Source organism: Diabrotica virgifera, chromosome 7, assembly GCF_917563875.1.
Source record: "Diabrotica virgifera virgifera chromosome 7, PGI_DIABVI_V3a".
NCBI lineage: Eukaryota > Metazoa > Arthropoda > Insecta > Coleoptera > Chrysomelidae > Diabrotica > Diabrotica virgifera.
In genome coordinates, this window is record NC_065449.1 from 91,224,669 (window position 1) to 91,243,338 (window position 18,670).

Genomic DNA, 18,670 nt, shown 5'->3' on the forward strand with positions numbered 1-18,670 from the left:
TTTACCGCAGTACTAGAATATGCTTGTAAATAACTTAACTGGGAAGAGCGAGGCCTGAATACAGACGGTAGAAGATTAACAAATTTAAAATTCGCAGACGACATAGTTTTGTTCTCTGACAACCTCAAGAAGATATGTACCATGCTACATGAACTTTAGTTAGTGTACGCCAGTGTAGTTGTCTCAAAATAAACATCTCCAAAACAAAATTCATGACAAACCTAGTACCTAGCGGAAATATCAATATTGGAGAAAACGAAGTAGAGCTAGTGGAAAAATACATATACCTTGGACACGAAATAAAGATCACAAGAGACAAACAAATATGCAAAATACGAAGAAGAATAAACCTACCATAGGTAGCCTATGGAAAACTCAAAGACCTATTTAAAAGCGACATACCAATTTCTCTAAAACGTAAAATATTTGACCAATTTGTGTTGCCTATGATGACTTATGGTGCCGAAACTTTGACATTGACAGGCACAGCTTCTAAAATGCTGCAAATAGCCCAGAGGAAAATGGAAAGGTCAATGCTGAGTATGTCGCTTCGTGACCGAGTTAGAAATAAAGACTTAAGGCGAAGAACAAGAGTTACCGATGTAATTTCCCGAATTGCCACCCTGAAATGGAACTTGGCCGGACACGTCGCCCGAATCAGTGATGGGGAGTGGACGAAGAGTGCAGGCCGAGATTAGACAAAAGAAGTAGAGGAAGACCATCTACTCGTTAGACTGATGAACTCAAGAAAATGTCAAGAAATTGGATGCAAAGTGCTCAAAATAGAGCACAATGGACAAAAATGAGGGAGGCCTATGTTCAGCGGTTAACGAAAAGGGCTGTATGATGATGATAATGATACGTACTATCGAAATATATCGGTATCCGATTTTGTTGCTAACCGTAGAACTTGCAAATGCATTAGTTAATCCCACCCGACCTGGCTGCGCGCTATACATATGTGTCTCTGTTCTATGTTAAATAAATAAGTTACTCGTACATATTATTTGGTACTAAAATAATTTAGGGAACACGTACCATCAAATTATACTTCTATCTGATTTTATTTCTCATTGTTTTAGTGAACATACAAGTGTTTCGTTGTGCGTCTAATGAGAAGCTGGCACCGCCCCACTTTGAACGCGATTTCCTGGTCAACTGTTTGAGCAAAAAAATTCGGAATAGAGCAATTAATTAGCACATAAATAGCACTAAATTTTTCACCAAAAAAAATCAAGAAGTTTGAGCTTGTTTCGGGGTGGGTGGATGCAGGCTTGCTATTAACCTGCACCCCCCACTTTCAACGCGATTTCCTAGCCAACGGTTTGAGCAACAAAATTCAGAATAGAACAACTAATTAGCACATAAATGGCACTAAATTCTTCACCAAAAAAATCAAGCAGTTTGAGCTTTTTTCGGTTTGGGTGGGTGCAGCTTGCCATTAACCTGTACCCCCCCAATTTCAACGCGATTTCTTGGTCAACGGTTTGAGCAACAAAATTCGGATTAGAGCAAATAATTAGCACATAAACAACACTAAATTTATCACCACGAAAAAATCAATAAGATTGAACTTTTTTCGGTGTGGGTGGGTGCAGCTTGCCATTAAGCTGGACGCCCCCATTTTGACCGAGATTTCCTGGTCAACGGTTTGAGCAACAAAATTCGGAATAGAGCAACTAATTAGCACATAAATAGCACTAAATTTTTCACCAAAAAATCAAGAAGTTTGAGCTTTTTTCGGTGTGGGTGGGTGCAACTTGCCACTAACTTGCACCCCTCCGCCACTTTCAACGAGATTTCTTGGTCAACGGTTTAAGCAACAAAATTCGGATTAGAGCAACTAATTAGCACATAAATACCACTAAATTTATCACCAAAAAAAATCAATAAGTTTGAACTTTTTTCGGTGTGGATGGCTGCAGTTTGCCATTAAGCTTGACCCACCCAATTTTAACGCGATTTCCTGGTAAACGTTTTGAGCAACAAAATTCGGAATAGAGCAACTAATTAGCACGTAAATGGCACTAAATTTATCACTAAAAAAAATCAAGAAGTTTGAGCTTTTTTCGGTGTGGGTGGGTGCAGCTTGCCATTAACCTGCACCCCCCACTTTCAACGCGATTTCCTGGTAAATGGTTTGAGCAACAAATTTCGGAATGGAGCATCTAATTAGCACATAAATAGCACTAAATTTACCACCAAAAAAATCAAGAAGTTTGATCTTTTTTCGGTGTGAGTGGGTGCTGCTTGCCATTAACTTGCACCCCCCACTTTCAACGCGATTTCTTGGTCAACGGTGTGAGCAACAAAATTCGAATTAGAGCAACTAATTAGCACATAAATAGCACTAAATTTTTCACCAAAAAAATCAAGAAGTTTGAGCTTTTTTCGGTGTGGGTGGGTGCAACTTGCCATTAACTTGCACCGCCCCAATTTCAACGCGATTTCTTGGTCAACGGTTTGAGCAACAAAATTCGGATTGTAGCAACTAATTAGCACATAAATAGCACTAAATTTATCACAAAAAAAAATCAATAAGTTTGAACTTTTTTCGGTGTGAGCGGGTGCGGCTTGCTATTAAGCTCGACCCCCCCACTTTGAACGCGATTTCCTGGTCAACTGTTTGAGCAACAAAATTCGGAATAGAGCAACTAATTAGCACATAAATAGCACTAAATTTTTCACCAAAAAAATCAAGAAGTTTGAGCTTTTTTCGGTGTGGGTGGGTGCAACTTGCCATTAACTTGAACCCCCCACTTTCAACGCGATTTCTTGGTCAACGGTTTGAGCAATAAAATTCGGATTAGAGCAACTAATTAGCACATAAATAGCACTAAATTTATCACCAAAAAAAATCAATAAGTTTGAAGTTTTTTCGGTGTGGGTGGGTGCAGTTTGCCATTAAGCTTGACCCCCCCAATTTGAACGCGATTTCCTGGTAAACGGTTTGAGCAACAAAATTCGGAATAGAGCAACTAATTAGCACATAAATAGCACTAAATTTATCACCAAAAAAATCAAGAAGTTTGAGCTTTTTTCGGTGTGGGTGGGTGCAGCTTGCCAGTAACCTGCACCCCCCACTTTCAACGCGATTTCCTGGTAAACGGTTTGAGCAACAAAATTCGGAATAGAGCAACTAATTAGCACATAAATAGCACTAAATTTATCACCAAAAAACTCAAGAAGTTTGAGCTTTTTTCGTTGTGGGTGGGTGCAGCTTGCCATTAACCTGCACCCCCCAATTTCAACGCGATTTCCTGGTAAACGGTTTGAGCAATAAAATTCGGAATAGAGCAACTAATTAGCACATCAATAGCACTAAATTTATCACCAAAAAAAATCAAGAAGTTTGAGCTTTTTTCCGTGTGGGTGGGTGCAGCTTTCCATTAACCTGCACCCCCCCAATTTCAACGCTATTTCCTGGTAAACGGTTTGAGCAACAAATTTCGGAACAGAGCAACTAATTAGCACATAAATAGCACTAAATTTATCACCAAAAAAAATCAAGAAGTTTGAACTTTTTCGGTGTGGGTGGGTGCAGCTTTACATTAACCTGCACCCCCCCACTTTCAACGCGATTTCCTGGTAAACGGTTTGAGCAACAAAATTCGGAATAGAGCAACTAATTAGCACATAAATTGCACTAAATTTATCACCAAAAAAAATCAAGAAGTTTGAGCTTTTTTCGGTGTGGGTGGGTGCAGCTTTACATTAACCTGCACCCCCCCACTTTCAACGCGATTTCCTGGTAAACGGTTTAAGCAACAAAATTCGGAATAGAGCAACTAATTAGAGTCATGAGCTATTCAAAATATTCATTATCATTGTTGAAATAATTACGTCGAAAGAATTTTGTCACGTAAAGGGTCAGCACGGGCCCGTCGGACCCTATTTGTATTTATACCTAAAGTCTAAATCTTTGCTACAGAAGTTAATCTGGTAATCAGGTAATGTTTTTGTGGATTATTTAAACGACTTTTATGATTCCGGAAATCCAAAGTCTAAACGTGGTCAAACAATGTAAACATCTCTTTCATGTGAACATCAAAGAGATGCTTACAATAGGTGGTATATCTATTCTAAATGATTTTTAAAAACTGATAATCATTGTTGGAATACAATAATATTGTTAGGTAGGTACCTATACATATTTTGAAATAAATAATGCATCTGCTATCGGTTGTTTGATATCGATGTTAATGTTTTTTCGGGAATAAAATTAAAGTCGATAATTAAAAAAGTTTGTAAGTTTGCAATAAAGAAAAATAAATGACTAATACTTAATAATAATTTAATTTGTCATATCAAAGAGCCATGTAACGCTCAATGTTAGGCATTTATCGTCGGGATCGAATTACGAACAGGGAGATAAGACGTGGAACAGGAGTGACCGATGCCATAGAAAGAATTATGATCATAAAGTGGAACTGGGCTAGACACGTAGCTAGAATGTCGGACAATAGATGGACACAGCGAATAATGGAGACTAAGACAAGAAGCATATCGAAGTAGATGTCGTCCTCCAACCAGATGGTCTGATGACATAAAACGGATCGACAAAAACTGGATGCAAACAGCACAAAACAGAAATGCATGGAAAAAACTGAGGGAGCCCTATATCCAGCAGTGGATAGATCCGGGTTGAATGATGATGATAGTGATCAATTTGCTATTCTATTTGGGAATAAGCTAATCTTGTGGCTTAGTCCCAACTAAAATAGTAAAATCGATATGACAAAGTATTAATTTGTCAAAGTAAACACCGTAATTTTTTCCAGCGTATGCGTAAACATCAACCCTATTTTCAAAAAATAAAATAGCCTGGTATATTTACAAAAGTTTTTATTTATTTATTAATTAAATTTTTATTTGGCTCCAAATATTTATTACTTTTGAATAAATATTTTTTCTACAAAAGTTTTCTTGCGTTTCATTATTTTGTGCAAATCCTTCAGGTAAATCGCTCCCTCGAGGTAGACCGCATACTATAGTACCAATTTTTTTAATCTAGACAATTTAAATTTAACTTTAATACAAATCAATCAAATAAACAATAAAAAAAAATATTAGAAATATATGGGTAAATATGAATAGTACACATTCAAGAACAGTGGTGGGCCTAACGGACCCGAGTTGCCCGGTTACGTAAGTAAAATATGTTGCCCGGATAAGGGTTAACACAGTGTACAAAACCGGAAACATATCAAAACAATGGTTACCCTCCACCTTTTGTGCTATCCGTAGTCATATAAATAAAAAACATGAAAAAGGAATAGATGGTAGTCAGTTTGGATTTAGAAACGGACTAGGAGTAAATACGTTATTGGCTTTTAATGTGTTAGCTCAAAGATGGATGGAAACAAATGTGGATGTGTATGTTTGCTACGTTGATTTCGAGAAAGCATTTGACAAATAAGACATGAAAAATTAGTCCAAATTCTAAAGACAAAAAACATAGACAAAAGGTACTTATGAATAATAACAAACCTTTACTGGAATCAAAGAGCACAAATTGTAATAGATAATGAACCCAGTCCAGGAGAGGAGTTAGGCAGGGATGTACATATTATGCCTCCATTATTCTTTAATGTATATAGTGAAGCCATTTTTGAAGAACCATTACTATCTCAAAGTGAAGGAATAATAATACGAAAAATCTATTAACAAAATAAGATATATGCGGATGACGCCGTGATTATTGCAAGCTCTGCTGCACAACTTCAATTACTACTTAACCAAGCAAGCAGTTTCTGTGAAGAATATGGACTAAAAATGAATATAAAAAAGACCAAATACATGATAATAACTAATAAAACAAACATACAAATAAGCATACATTTGACAAATGTACAGATAGAAAGGGTTGATAAATACAAATACCTAGGAACCTGGATTAAAAAAAATATCAAACAACAGAAATAAGGACCAGGATAAAAATAGCAAGAAATGCGTTTGTAAAAATGAAAACAATGCTCTGCAACAAAGACCTTGGATTAAAACTGAGAGTGAGAGCCTTGAGATGCTACGTGTTCTCGATATTTCAATATGGATTTGAAAACTGGAGTTTGAAGCAAGAACACATAAATAAGCTACAGTAATTTGAAATGTGGTGTGACAGAAGGATGCTTAGAATAGCATGGACACAAAAGAAAACGAACAAGGAAATATTGCGAAAAGATCAAATAATGCTAAATAATAAACACAATAATTAAAATAAGAAGTCGAATCGGAGATTAATAACCAAGAGCTAGTTGTGGATCAAGTCCCTAACGAAACACATGAGCAGATTCTTGAGCCTGCCATACAAGAAACTCGACCTGAGAACACACAGGAGAACAATAACGAGTTGCGCGATAGCCTGTTAAACGAAATGGCACGAGCCGTACAAGTGTTTAGTGGAACAAACCCACTTAGCAGACCACCGCTACCAAGAATAAACTCTTGTAAGAAACTAGGTGCGCTGTTACAAATTATGAACACCGAAGTCCTACCCAATTATGTCGTAGCTTTAACATTAGAATATTTGCATATGCTGATCTACTGTGCAGCGACAGCAATTGCTAATATAATGGGCATTAAGATCAGAATGCGACGGGGTACTAACAACGGAAGGACTGGTGACAGAATTGCACCCTGGGAAAGACGGCTGCAAAGAAAAATTGAATCGTTGCGTATGGATATTGGTCAAATAACGGAATATATTCGAGGAACAACGAGTAGAAAACTAATTAGAAGAGCTGAAGAACTAATGCGAAATACGCCGAGGCATTCACAGCATGATCCAGAAAACAACACAGCTCAACATTGCCTGGACACATTAAAACAAAAACTCTCCGTTTATTCAGGTCGTCTAAGAAGGTACAAAGTCAGTAACAACCGAAAATGCGACAATATACTTTTTGAGCATTCAGAGAAAGCGTCTTATAGGAAGCTTAACTCCACTGTAGAAAATGAAAATAAAGCATACCCAAGTCAAGAAGAAATTCATGAGTTTTGGGGAAACCAACTTTCAACGTCAGCTACTCATAACAACAATGCTGGATGGATTGAAGACACGACAAACAACTGTCAACATTACAATAATATTCCTTACGAACCCTTCACGACTGAAGAAGTCTCGAATACTATCAAAGAGCTTCACAACTGGAAATCTCCTGAACTGGACGGAGTTCAAAACTTCTGGCTAAAGAAGCTTTGGAGTGTTCATGAGCGATTGTCAATTTTAATTAATGTTATTTCTGATCCACAGGAAATACCATCATTCCTTACAAAGGGAACCACTTATCTAATACCGAAGGATCAAAATAACACCCAAGATCCAGCCAAGTACCGCCCAATTACTTGTCTACCTACTTTGTACAAATTGGTCACATCCTGTGTTGCCCGGCGTATTTACCAACACTTTGCTCTAAACAATATCATAGAGCCTCAACAGAAAGGATGCGTTAAGGGCTCCATGGGATGTAAAGAACAACTTATTATCGAATCGGTCATTTCTAACCAGGCATATATCAAAAAACGAAATCTCTTTACTGCTTTCATTGATTACAAGAAAGCGTTTGATTCAGTTCCGCATGAATGGCTTATAGATATATTGAAAATATATAAAGTCGATGATAATAAAGTGACCTTTTTAAAGCATGTAAAGACTGAGTAGAAGACAAAAATTCACCTCCAAATACCTGGTGAAAAAAATATCGAGACTGAAGACATCCCAATTAACCGGGGGCTTTTCCAGGGGGATTCCTTGAGTCCACTTTGGTTCTGCCTAGCATTGAACCCACTATCTCAGCTACTGAATTCCACTGACTCAGGCTTTAGCATCAAAAATAATAATAATAATGTTTTAGCGAAGCTTAATAATTTGTTGTATATGGATGATTTATAATTAATGGCTTCCATTAGAAAACACTTAGATCAGATGCTAAAAACTGTAGAAACGTTCTCTAATGATATTAGTATGCACTTCGGTCTAGACAAGTGCCGTATCTTAAATATAGTCAAAGGGCAGGTTCAGCCCGGTGGTTTGGATATGCAAAATGGCCAGAACATTGAGGCCATGGGTGAAAATGACATGTATAAATATCTCGGTGTAAAGCAAGCGCGGAAAATTGATCATAAACAAATGAAAGCCGAACTAACTTCTGAGTTTGTACGAAGGGTAAGACAGCTTAATCGGTCATATCTCAATAGTAAAAATTTGTTTAAGGCATTAAATACATATGCATTTTCCGCGCTTAGCTACTCATTTGGCTCAGCAATTGGATAAACAAGTGGCTAACTTCAGAACTTATTTTCAGGCGCAGGCTGAAACATCTACTTTACATCGTGCAATCTGCACAGTAGGTGACTCAACGCCGCTTAAACTGAAGGGAAAAAAATGCGTATAAATCACCTATCAAGCAAGAAAAAATGAACAGCTGGATGGGCAAACCTCTGCATGGGCGGCATCTCAATGAGGTTAACCAGGAATATGTCGACAATAGAGCGTCGAACTATTGGTTGGTATCTGGAAAGATGTTTCCCGAGACAGAGGGTTTTCTACTTGCCATTCAGGATCAGGTTATTCTAACTAGAAATTACCTGAAGTACATTGTGAAAGATCCTCAAGTCCAAAACGACAAATGCCGATATGGATGTCAAGCCCAGGAATCCATCCAACATCTTACCGGGGGATGCCAGGCGTTTGTCGGAACTGATTATAAAGAACGCCACGACTCAGTAGGAGAGATCCTTCACCAAGAACTAGCTAGCAAACTTGGACTTCTCCAAACCGACCATCTCCCTTATTATCAATACGTCTCTGATAGAATGCTTGAAAATGACAACTACAAGCTATGCTGGGATCGCACCGGGCTCACAGACCAAACAGTGGAACACAATAGACCGGATCTCATACTAGTTAATAAACTTACTAGGCAAACAACATTAACAGAGGTGGTGATACCTAACAACAATAATCTGCGTGTTAAGCACAACGAAAATATCGCCAAGTATAGAGATCTCGAAATACAAATAAGGAGACAATGGAGAATGGAAAGTACCCAGACAATGCCTATTATTCTTTCTACTACTGGAGTCATTCCGAAGAACCTCATAGAAAATATCAAAAAGCTGGGTTTAAATGAACATATTTACAAGACTATGCAGAAAGCTGTGCTACTCTCGACTTCCAGATGCGTACGAAAATTTTTGGGAGATACTCCGGCATACCAAGTCACCTAGGGCTCGATAACACGGAAAGAGTTCCACCAGAGTTCAATCCTTTTGATACCCTAGGTATCGGGGATGAGTGAATTTTGCCCGTTAGAGGGAGTGCGGTATGGCTAAATCTGGATAAAATGAGAAAGTTACAATATTAGGGACACGTAATGAGGGAACAGCGATATGAAATGCTAAGTCTGATAGACGGAAAGATAAGAGGCGGAAGGAGTATAGGAAGAAGGAGAGTGTCATGGTTGAAGAATTTAAGGGACTGGTTTAATTGCAGCTCTATATAACTCTTCAGAGCAACGGTAGATAAAGTAAAGATAGAGACGATGATATCCAACCTCCGACTGGGAGGCAACACTTAAAGGAGAAGAATATCTTTAACTTTTGACGAGCAGTTTAATTTGTTTAATATGATACATGTGTAATAACTTACCTGAACTCGATATACGGAAATAATTCTATCTCTATTACACCGTTCTGGATTTCTATGCCAATTCCAATTAGGATATGGTTTAAGTACAGGATTTCCGTTAAACGTTTTTGCAGATAGAGTACCTAGTGTCGCTGGGACTCCAAGCTGGAATCTCGGAACTGTTACAAAAATTTTGTTCCCTTCCCATTCTCCTAAAAATAATAAATGAGAAAAAAAATCAACATTGTCAATAAAAACTATAAATTATGTTTATTTTTAGATAATTTATAGGAGCTTTATGAATTTACTAAATACATTCGATATTTTCACCGAAAATATTTTTACTAATTGGAATCCTTAACTACAATATTTTTCAATATACCTATTTAAATAATTTACACACCATTTAAAAATCTTATATATAAAAATCAATTGCTGTTCGTGTGTCTCGGTAAAACTCGAGAATGGCTGGACCGATTTGGCTAATTTTGATGTTGAATTATTTCTAGAAGTTCAGGGAATGTTTATACGGTTTTATATATAGTATGGTATAGTTAGACCCAAACCCAGACATCCAAAGTGAAAGTTATCCTCCAACACCAAATTGTTCTATATGGTCCACATAATGTTCAGAAAAAAGTCACACCATTTTGAGCGTCGGGTTTGGGGGGGAGAGGGGGGAGAAATCTGCAAATTCGTAGTTTTTTACGTTTTTCGTCAATATTTCTAAAACTAAGCGGTTTAGCATGAATAACCTTCTACTTAAAATTGTTCTACATTAAATTTGAAATAAAAAAGGCCCTACGCATAACCCTTCTAAAATGAACGGTTCCAAAGTTACGGAGGTAGTATAGTATAATTGGTAAAAAAAAAGGCCTAACCCAGGCATCCCAAGTAAAAGTTTTCCTTCAACACCAAATTGTTCTATATGGTCCACATATTGTTCAGTAAAAAGTTACACCATTTTGAGCGTCCGGTTTGGGGGGGGAGATGGGGGAGAAGTCGGTAAATTAGTAGTTTTTTTAAGTTTTTCGTCAATATTTCTAAAACTATGCTTTAGCGTAAGGAATGTTCTATAGAAAACTATTCTACATGAGATTTAAAACAAAAAAGGTTCTATACATAATTCTTATAAAATCAACGGTTTCAGAGTTACGGAGGGTGAAAAGTGGAGGTTTTCGATACTTTTTATATTTACCGATCTCTCCCCCTCTCCCCCCCCCAAACCCGACGCTCAAAATGGTGTGACTTTTTTCTGAAAATTATGTGGACCATATAGAAGAATTTGGTGTTGGAGGATAACTTTCACTTTGGATGTCTGGGTTTTTGGTATAGTTGTATCATAAATATTGCCCAAAAAATATCAAAAATAGCGAAAACCTCGACATTTCACCCTCCGTAACTCTGGAACCGTTGATTTTATAACAATTATGTATAGAACATTTTTAGTTTTAAATATTATGTAGAACATTCTTTTATAGAACATTCCTTACGCTAAAGCATAGTTTTAGAAATATTGACGAAAAACGTAAAAAAAACTACTAATTTACCGACTTCTCCCCCATCTCCCCCCAAACCGGACGCTCAAAATGGTGTAACTTTTTACTGAACAATATGTGGACCATATAGAACATTTTGGTGTTGAGGAAAACTTTTACTTTGGATGTTTGGGTTAGTCCTTTTTTTGGACCAGTTATACTATACTACCTCCGTAACTTTGGAACCATTCATTTTAGAAAGATTATGCGTAGGGCCTTTTTTATTTCAAATTTAATGTAGAACAATTTTGTATAGAAGGTTATGCTAAACCGCATATGGCGAAAAACTTAAAAAACTACGAATTTACCGATTTCTCCTCCCTCTCCCCCCCAAACCCGACGCTCAAAATAGTGTGACTTTTTTCTAGACATTGTGTGGACCATATAGAACAATTTGGTGTTGAAGGATAACTTTCACTTTGGATGTCTGGGTTATGCCATCTTTTGTATCAACTATACTATACTAATAGTCATTTTAGTAGCACCAAAATTTTTACATCTATATGTATAAAATGCTCTTTTTACAGTGTTTGTTGCCATACTCCTTCGAAACGGTTTGATCGATTTTTATGAAATTTTATGCCTATATTCAGCAGGACTTAGAATAGGCCGTTATCTATTTTTCATACCCGTACGTCATAAGGAAGATTATCCCCCTGATATTTTTTTTTTATTTTTTTGGACAAATTTTTTTTCTTAATTTTATATGATGTAGAACTCAAAGATAAATAAAATTCTAATTTTTCACTTTTCTATCTCTAACAGTTATTTTTTAATAGCCATCTAAATATCTTCATCTATAAATAAAAATGAATGTTTGTATGTATGTATGTACCTTATAGACTCGCAAACTATGCATTTCATCATATGATGACCTTAATCAAAGTTGTTGTACATGATCCCGGGATGGTTTCTGAGTTGGTACCACCAACCTAAGTAAAAGGGGGGCTTGCCCCCCATAATTATTTTTTATTTTTTTGTACAAACTGTTCTTTTTTAATTTTATATCATGTAGAACCAATAGATACATAAAGTCCTAAATTTTCACTTTTCTATCACGAACCGTTATTTTTTTATAGCCATCTAAAATTTGCCCCTTCTATACAGTGAGCACGTAAAGGTTGGAATAAATTCATTTTCTCGAGAATGGACAATGTTGGAAAAAAATCCCGAAACAGGTCAATTATTATTTTCAAATTATGACTTTTTGCCATATATATCATACTAGTGACGTCACCCATTTGGGCGTGATGACGTCATCGATAATTTTTTTAAATGAGAATAGGGATCGTGTCATAGCTCATTTGAAAGGTAATTCAATTCTCTATTTAGTAATATAAACATTAACATAATTATACAGAGTGTCCAAAAAAAATTTTTTTGAATTAAATTTATTGACATAAAAAGAAGAACCTGTGTAATTTATTTAATTCGAAATACATTTTACTGCTATCAGAAAACAGAAAAAAATGTTTATTTGACAAATAAATATTGTTTTTTGCAGAATCAATAATAAAGCAGCCACTCACTGCCTCTTGACAATTTGAGTGTTTAATTTAAGCGAAAAGCTATGATTTTTTTTTTCAAAAAAGCATTTTTTTCTGTTTTTTGAGAGCATTAAAATGTATTGTGAATTAAATAAATTACACATATTCTTCTTTTAATGTCAATAAATTTAATTAAAAAAATGTTTTTTTGACATCCTGTTCTGACAAACTGTTCTTTTTTAATTTTATATGATGTAGAACCAAAAGATACATAAAGTCCTAAATTTTCACTTTTCTATCACCAACCGTTATTTTTTTATTCGCGGTGTGCAAGTACTTGGAAGGGGAAACGAGAAACGACGCTGCGCGAGTCGCGGGGAAATATTGCAACTATCTTAAATAATTTATATTGTCAATTGAAATTGTCAAATTGACGTATATTTCATACCTTCTGTCAGTGAAGCAGAACAATTATATATTGCTCCACAATATTGATATGATATGCAATTATTATATAGAGGTAAATTTAATTAATTTTATTTTGCTTGCAGTACTGCATTTTAATAACTAATTTTATTTCCTACATACAATTGTTGACGTTTTCATAACATAACCTGAATCTTATTTTTTCTTCTTATTATTTTTTTGGACTATGGCCTTGACAATTATCCAGTAACCAGGACTAATATAATTGGCCAATATAATTAAAAGTGCGAATTTTAGTATAGAGCGTAGAAATAGGGGTCGCTTTGCCGAACTTGCACGGTCCCAATAGCCATCTAAAATTTGCCTCTTCTATATACAGTGCTAGTCAAAAGTCCGTACCCCCCTCGTATCTTTTGAACGGTTATACCTATAATAGTGAAATTTATAGGGAAGAAATAAACGGACGTAAGCTTCTTAACTAGTCATGACAGGTGACGTAATAGTGACAAATGACTTTACAGCGCCACTCTGACAGATAATTTTAAATGAGACCTTATGACAAGTGATACATCGTTTGAAAGGTATTGAAAATGCCTATTCAGACATACTAATTTTGTTTGAGTTTAAGCAAATTTTGATGAATAAATGAAATAAATATAAAATTGTACTTTCGCATTTAATTAATAAAAATTCTAAATTCCGCCTATGGTTACTTGTCAAAAAGGTTGATGTTGTCGTAAAACTACTAGAGAATTGAAAAACGTCAACTTTTTTGACAAAAAAAAACCATAAGCGGACATTTGAATTTTTATTAATTAAATGCGAATCTACAATATTATATTTATTTAATTTATTCACCAAAATCAAAATCCACTTAAACCCAAAAAAATTAGTATGACTGAATAGGTATTTTGAGTACCTTTCAAACGAAATATCACTTGCCATAAGGTTCCATTTAAAATTATCGGTCACAGTGGCTCTGTAACGCCATCTGTCACTATTACGTCACCTGTCATGAATAGTTAAGAAGCTTATGTCCGTTTATTTCCTCCCTCCAAATTTCACTATTATAGGTATAACCGTTCAAAAGATAAGAGGGGGGGTACGGACTTTTGACTAGCACTGTATAAATAAAAAATGAATGTTTGTATGTATGTATGTACCTTATAGACTCGCAAACTATGCATTTTATCATATGATGACCTTAATCAAAGTTGTTGTACATGATCTCGGGATGGTTTCTGAGTTGGTACCACCAACCTAAGTAAGAAGGGGGCTTGGCCCCCATAATTATTTTTTATTTTTTTGTACAAACTGTTTTTTTTTAATTTTATATAATGTAGAACCAAATGATACATACAGTGATAAATTTTCACCTTTTTATCACCAAACGTTATTTTTTTATAGCCATCTAAAATTTGCCTCTTCTATATAAATGAAAATGAATGTTTGTATTATGTATGTATGTATGTATGTATGTATGTATGTATGTATGTATGTATGTATGTATGTATGTATGTATGTATGTATGTATGTATGTATGTCTGTAAAAAAATTCTTTCTATATTTTCCATTTTGATAAATTTTATAAAATTTATTTTTATTATTTTAATTTTTTAATTTTAATCAACCTGTTCTAGGTACACCACTGGCAACGTCACTTTGACGCAAGAGGTGCGTTTAAACGGGGTAAAAATTTAAAAAATCGGCTCAAAAAATCGGCTCCTAGATAAGCCAGCCTGTGAACTATTCACTGGCCGTAACTGTACCTTAGACTCGCAAACTATGCATTTCGTCATATGATGACCTAAGCAAATTTGTCGTTATCGCGGGGGGTGGCAGCGGCGACGGGTCGAGGATCGACGAAATTAACTTATGAGAATTAAATAAATTGTGCGACATTGTAAGATTTGTGAAAAGTTAAAGACTGCTATAACTGGGATTACCTAGAGAAAAGAAGATACAAAGACAATAACGAAAATATTACAATACAAGCTGACAGGCAGACGATCAAAAAGGAAAGGCCAGAACGAGATGGCTGTTTGACATAGAAGACGACTTGAAAACTATGAATTTAAGACAATTGGATAAGAAGGGCATAAGGAAGGTCTAAATGGAATGGCATAGAAAGATAGGCAAAGGCCCATCCATGGTTATGAAAAAAAGAATAATTAAAAATACAACCTCGACACCGTAAGGTACAAGAGGACGGCTTAAGTAAGTAAGTAAGTAAAAATACATACAACACTTAACTTTCTTCCTTTTATCACCCATTCCTATTTTTAATAGCCATATCAGTAATTTAGTAATTTTTTACCGTGTTCGATAAATTGACCGATTATGACTAGACCAGTAATCTCCGCCAGGCGTCTATCGGTGTCACTTCTTACTCAGTAAACAGCAATATATTTGTTTATGTATGTATCAAGCGTAGTTGTGACGTTTTTAATCACAAGTTTTTTGGGAGTTTGCGGAATAAACTGTGAGTGTCCATGTTTCAGGCAAGGAAAATTAATCCTGCACTGAAAAACCGCCATCGTTTTATATTTACGCACGGCAAAAAATATTGCTTATCAGAATGAATTAAATTGATACTTTTATATTGGGTAATACGTAATATTTTTTAAGTATTTTTTTGATTTCTGTTAGTTTTTATTTATTGTACTTTTACACATTATTGATTTGTTTCTAAAGGTTTTTACATAATATTATCATGCACTCGTCGTTTCCGGCACGTAGCGTAGTCTCCGAAAAATCTGATTTTACTGAAAGGTGTCTGATACGATACGTTCCGGACAGTGTGAGTTGATCATATTTAAATCCATTAATAATATTATTCGGAAACTTAACGCTACGTGCCGGAAACGATGCGTGTATGATAATATGTAGAAACCTTAAGGCGGTACGAAGTTCGCCAGGTCAGCTAGTCTTATATTATAGTCCATGTGGTAAGACCGCTCCCGTCTGAAAAAAATTCTGATTCGATTTCTTTGTGGATTCATATTCAAAAATGACCCCCTTAAACAAATCTGAAGGGTGCCGGGCTGAATTTTTGGGCAAAAATTGTTTACACAATGTTTTCAAACAAATACAAAAAATCACATTTTTTTGCTCTGGAACATATATTTATAGATTTTATGGGTTATTTTAAACAAGAAAGGTATCTTGTAATTTTTTTTAAAAATTTATAGTTTTCGAGTTATAGGCGATTTAAAATCTGAAAAATGCGAAAATACGCATATTCGAGGCTTAAAAACTCATATTTAAATTAGTATTTTTGAGGTTGCCAGATACTTAAATTGAAGATTAAACATTCATATTCAAGATTCTGAAGAGTGATTGCGTGCGACCATAATTTTTACCGTTGTTTTTTAATTGTTAATTATGCGTGTTTATCCGATTTTTTTGCCGGTGCGGCGAGCTCTTTTTAAAAAATCTCCTATTTTCCTCCGAAAAATATTTTTTCTGGACTTTTTGGGATATTCTAAATAAAATAAATTTCTTGACATTTTTCTTAAAAGTGAATAGTTAAAGTTATAAGCGATTTAAAATCCGAAAAATGCCAAAAAACGCATTTTTCGATTTTAAATTGCTTATAACTTTAAAACTGTTAACTTTTGAGAAAAATGTCAGGAAACTTATTTTATTTAGAATATCCCAAAGAATCTAGAAAAACATTTTTCGGAGGAAAATGAGAGATTTTTGAAATAGAGCTCGCCGCACCGGCAAAAAAATCGGATAAACACTCATATTTAACAATTAAAAAAAACGGTATGAATTAAGGTTAGACGCGATTACTCTTCGGAATTATGAAGCTGAATGCTTAATCTTCAATTTAAGTACCTGGCAACCTTAAAAATACTAATTTAAATATGAGTTTTTAGGCCTCGAAAATGCGTATTTTCGCATTTTTCAGATTTTAAATCGCTTATAACTCGAAAACTATCAATTTTGAGAAAATTTACTAGATACCTTTTCTTGTTTAGAATGACCCACAAAACTCAAAAATATATATATTCCGGAGCAAAAAAACGTGATTTTTTGTAGTTGTTTAAAATTTCTGCCCAAAAATTCGGCCCGGCACCCTTCAGATTTGTTTAAAGGGGACATTTTTGAATAGGAATCCACAAACAAACCGTATCAGAAATTTTTCCAGGCAGAAGCAGTCTCACCACATGGACTATATATAAAAATGAATTGCTGTTCGTGTGTCTGGCTAAAACTCGAGAGTGGCTGGACCGATTTGGCTAATTTTGATGTTAAATTATTTGTAGAAGTTCAGGAAAGGTTTATACGGTTTTATATAGTCATTTTAGTAGCCACCAAAATTTTTACATCTATATGTATAAAATGCTCTTTTCACAGTGTTTGTTGCCATGCTCCTCCGAAACGGTTTGACCGATTTTATGAAATTTTACGTCTATATTCGGCAGGACTGAGAATAGGTTGTTATCTATTTTTCATACACGTACGTCACAAGGGGGGTTGCCGATGACGCCATAACTCTCATAATAATGATGTGAAAAATACGAAATTAAGTAAGGAGACGCCTTGCTGAATTCCGAGCAGAACCTACTAAAATTTTTTCTCTGGCTCAATCGGTGTCCGAAATACAATATCTCAAGCCGTAGAAATATTCTGACGACAGAAGAAGAACGATCGACAAATTTCATAGAAGAGAAGTGGAACAGTTTAACTTTGGAACTCAAATTGGGCAAAATATGAATTTTTTCGACGAAACTTTTCTGACGAACCGTAAGCAGGGGAAAAATTTTAAACACACGAAAAGAACAAGCAGCAAATTATTAAATTTTATTTATTTTTAGCAGATTCTATTTACTTTTATTTAATTTTTTTTAGCTTTATTTAATTGTATTTAAATTAAATATTTTATTTATTTGTATTTTATTTTATTTTTCATACAGAACAATTAAAAACTTAAAACTAAAAACTGTAGACCTTAAGAAGGCGTATGACTCGATACCTAGAACCAAGCTATCGGAAACAATGGAAAACATCGAAATCCCACGAATATTAATAAAAGCAATAAAGGCACTCTACAAAAATAAAACAGTAGCTATCAAAATGGGCAATCGAATATGCAGTCCATTTAAGACGACAAAGGCACTACTCCAGGGCTGCTCCACATCCCCTGCCCTATTCAAAATATTCCTGGAAAAGACCCTGAAACCATGGAAAAGAAAGTGCGAAGGAATGGGTGTACCAGTAAGGAATGAGTATCTATATACCCTAAGTATTGCTGACGACCAAATAGTGATCGCACAAGACGAAGATGACCTCAGTCTTATGATATGAAAACTGGAACAGGAATATACAAAGAATGGGATGAAAATAAACCTAAAGAAAACTGAATACCTAACAACGGAGGATACAGAAATAAAACAACTGGAAATAGACGAAGGTAAACAAATCAGAGGAACAGATAAGTACAAGTATTTAGGTTTTATAATATCAACCAAAGGAACAACTGAGGAAGATATAAAAAATAGACTAGGACAAACAAGAGACTGCATACGAAAATTGAACCCGATACTGTGGGATAAGAACATCAGCATAAAAACAAAAAGAAG

The 18,670-nt window shown here is 35.1% G+C and overlaps 1 protein-coding gene across 2 annotated transcripts in view; it reads right to left on the reverse strand.

Annotated features, from left to right (window-relative positions):
* LOC126887830 (protein yellow-like) overlaps nucleotides 1-18,670 on the reverse strand; it is a 127,134-nt gene that overhangs the window by 100,212 nt on the left and 8,252 nt on the right. For both annotated transcript variants that reach the window (XM_050655698.1, XM_050655699.1), the window contains one exon: nucleotides 9,650-9,840. In XM_050655698.1, coding sequence (XP_050511655.1) covers nucleotides 9,650-9,840 — 191 coding nt within the window. The remainder of the gene's footprint in view (nucleotides 1-9,649; nucleotides 9,841-18,670) is intronic.